The sequence below is a fragment of the Eurypyga helias genome, unplaced genomic scaffold (assembly GCF_000690775.1).
Source record: "Eurypyga helias isolate BGI_N326 unplaced genomic scaffold, ASM69077v1 scaffold12323, whole genome shotgun sequence".
Classification (NCBI taxonomy): Eukaryota; Metazoa; Chordata; class Aves; order Eurypygiformes; family Eurypygidae; genus Eurypyga; species Eurypyga helias.
This window is the reverse complement of record NW_010240592.1, coordinates 6,403-8,281: the sequence shown is the minus strand read 5'-3', so window position 1 is coordinate 8,281 and position 1,879 is coordinate 6,403. Positions and strand designations below refer to the sequence as shown.

Genomic DNA, 1,879 nt, shown 5'->3' with positions numbered 1-1,879 from the left:
CCACAGCATCTATAGGTGTGGTGAACTTACAAACCTAGGTGGTGAGATCTATCGACACGTGGCCTACATCCCCTCTCCCACCACGTTCTGCAGAGTATCTGCGTTTCAGCTGTATGGGCTGCCATGTAGCACCAGTAACTGGTGACAGCCAGGAAAACAGGGCACCAGCAAGGTGCTGGGGTGCCACTTTAAACCCTAAGGGTCCTTCCGGAAGACATCGCAAATGGATAGATTTCGTATATGTCATCTGCGATTATTCAGCAGCAGGTGATGAAGTCACATAGCATAGATCCAGCCTGCAGCTCACTGGGTATTTAGATAGCATGGACTGCCCAAAACACTTTTCCTTGAGAGGATAGCAATCTTTTATTTTGTATTTTTTAGAGAACCAGAGTCAAATATCACTCTTTACAGTAACTGTACAGAATAGCTGAAAACCTTTTCTTCTTTTTGTTATCAATAAATTTTGTTCCTGGCAGTTCAGTATTGTACATTCGGTACAGAATGAATACTTCAAACCCACAAGATTTTTTTCTTCCTCATAATTGGATGAAAATAGCACAGCTCTATTTTGTAGATTTTCCTGCTTATTTCCTGTCTTCTCTGGTACAACTTTAGGAACGACAAACTTGACTTGGAAAAAAAAAAGAGATCCCAAACTGGTAATCCCTGTGTTCAGACTCTTAGGCCAAAGTCTTAACCCAATGCCTTGCATTTGTCTCAGGAATAGAAACGGCCTGATTTCCAGAAATGCCGAATGTCCTCAGTTCTCCATGACCTCAATGGACTCTAAAGAGCACCTCTAACATCTGAGACATATGATCTTTTTTTTTTTTTAAAAGCCTAAATGTGGATTTATAAGCCTAATTATTAGAGATCCAGATTTGTGAATTTGGCCTGGTAAATAGTGCAGCTAATTTCTCTATTCATTGATCTCTTCTTCGTCATCTTCAAACGCTTCCTCTCCATCATTTGCTGTTGCTTCTTGGTATTGCTGATACTCTGAAACCAAATCATTCATGTTGCTTTCTGCTTCTGTAAATTCCATTTCATCCATTCCTTCTCCTGTGAACCAGTGGAGGAAGGCCTTTCTCCTGAACATGGCTGAAAACTGCTCCGAGATCCTTTTGAAGAGCTCCTGAATAGCAGTGCTGTTGCCAATGAACGTGGAAGCCATCTTGAGGCCACGAGGAGGTATGTCACACACTGCCACCTTGACGTTGTTTGGGATCCACTCCACAAAGTAACTGCTGTTCTTGTTCTGGATGGCCAACATCTGCTCATCAACCTCCTTCATGGACATGGGACCACGGAAGACAGTAGCCACTGTCAAATATCGGCCGTGTCTTGGGTCACAGGCTGCCATCATATTTTTGGCATCAAACATCTGCTGGGTGAGCTCTGGAACGGTGAGTGCTCGGTATTGTTGGCTGCCTCGGGCTGTCAATGGAGCGAAGCCTGGCATGAAAAAGTGAAGGCGTGGGAAAGGGACCATATTCACTGCCAGCTTCCGGAGGTCAGCATTTAGTTGACCTGGAAAACGCAGGGATGTAGTTACCCCGCTCATGGTAGCGGAAACCAAGTGGTTTAGATCACCGTACGTTGGAGTGGTGAGCTTCAGGGTGCGGAAGCATATGTCATACAAAGCTTCGTTGTCAATGCAGTAGGTTTCATCCGTGTTTTCAACCAGCTGGTGGACCGAGAGTGTAGCGTTATAAGGCTCCACCACTGTATCAGAAACCTTCGGAGAGGGCATGACACTAAAGGTATTCATTATCCTGTCCGGATATTCCTCTCGTATCTTGCTGATGAGTAGGGTTCCCATGCCAGACCCTGTCCCTCCTCCCAGCGAATGAGTGAGCTGAAATCCTTGTAAGCA

The 1,879-nt window shown here is 45.0% G+C and overlaps 1 protein-coding gene across 1 annotated transcript in view; it reads right to left on the bottom strand.

Annotated features, from left to right (window-relative positions):
* Positions 1–442: 442 nt before the first annotated feature.
* Positions 443–1,879, bottom strand: part of LOC104507262 (tubulin beta-5 chain-like) — a 7,770-nt gene continuing 6,333 nt past the window's right edge. The window contains 1 exon segment of the mRNA XM_010148485.1: positions 443–1,879. This exon segment is cut by the window's right edge and continues 30 nt beyond it. Within this exon segment, the coding sequence (XP_010146787.1) occupies positions 923–1,879 (957 nt within the window). The 3' untranslated portion in view covers positions 443–922.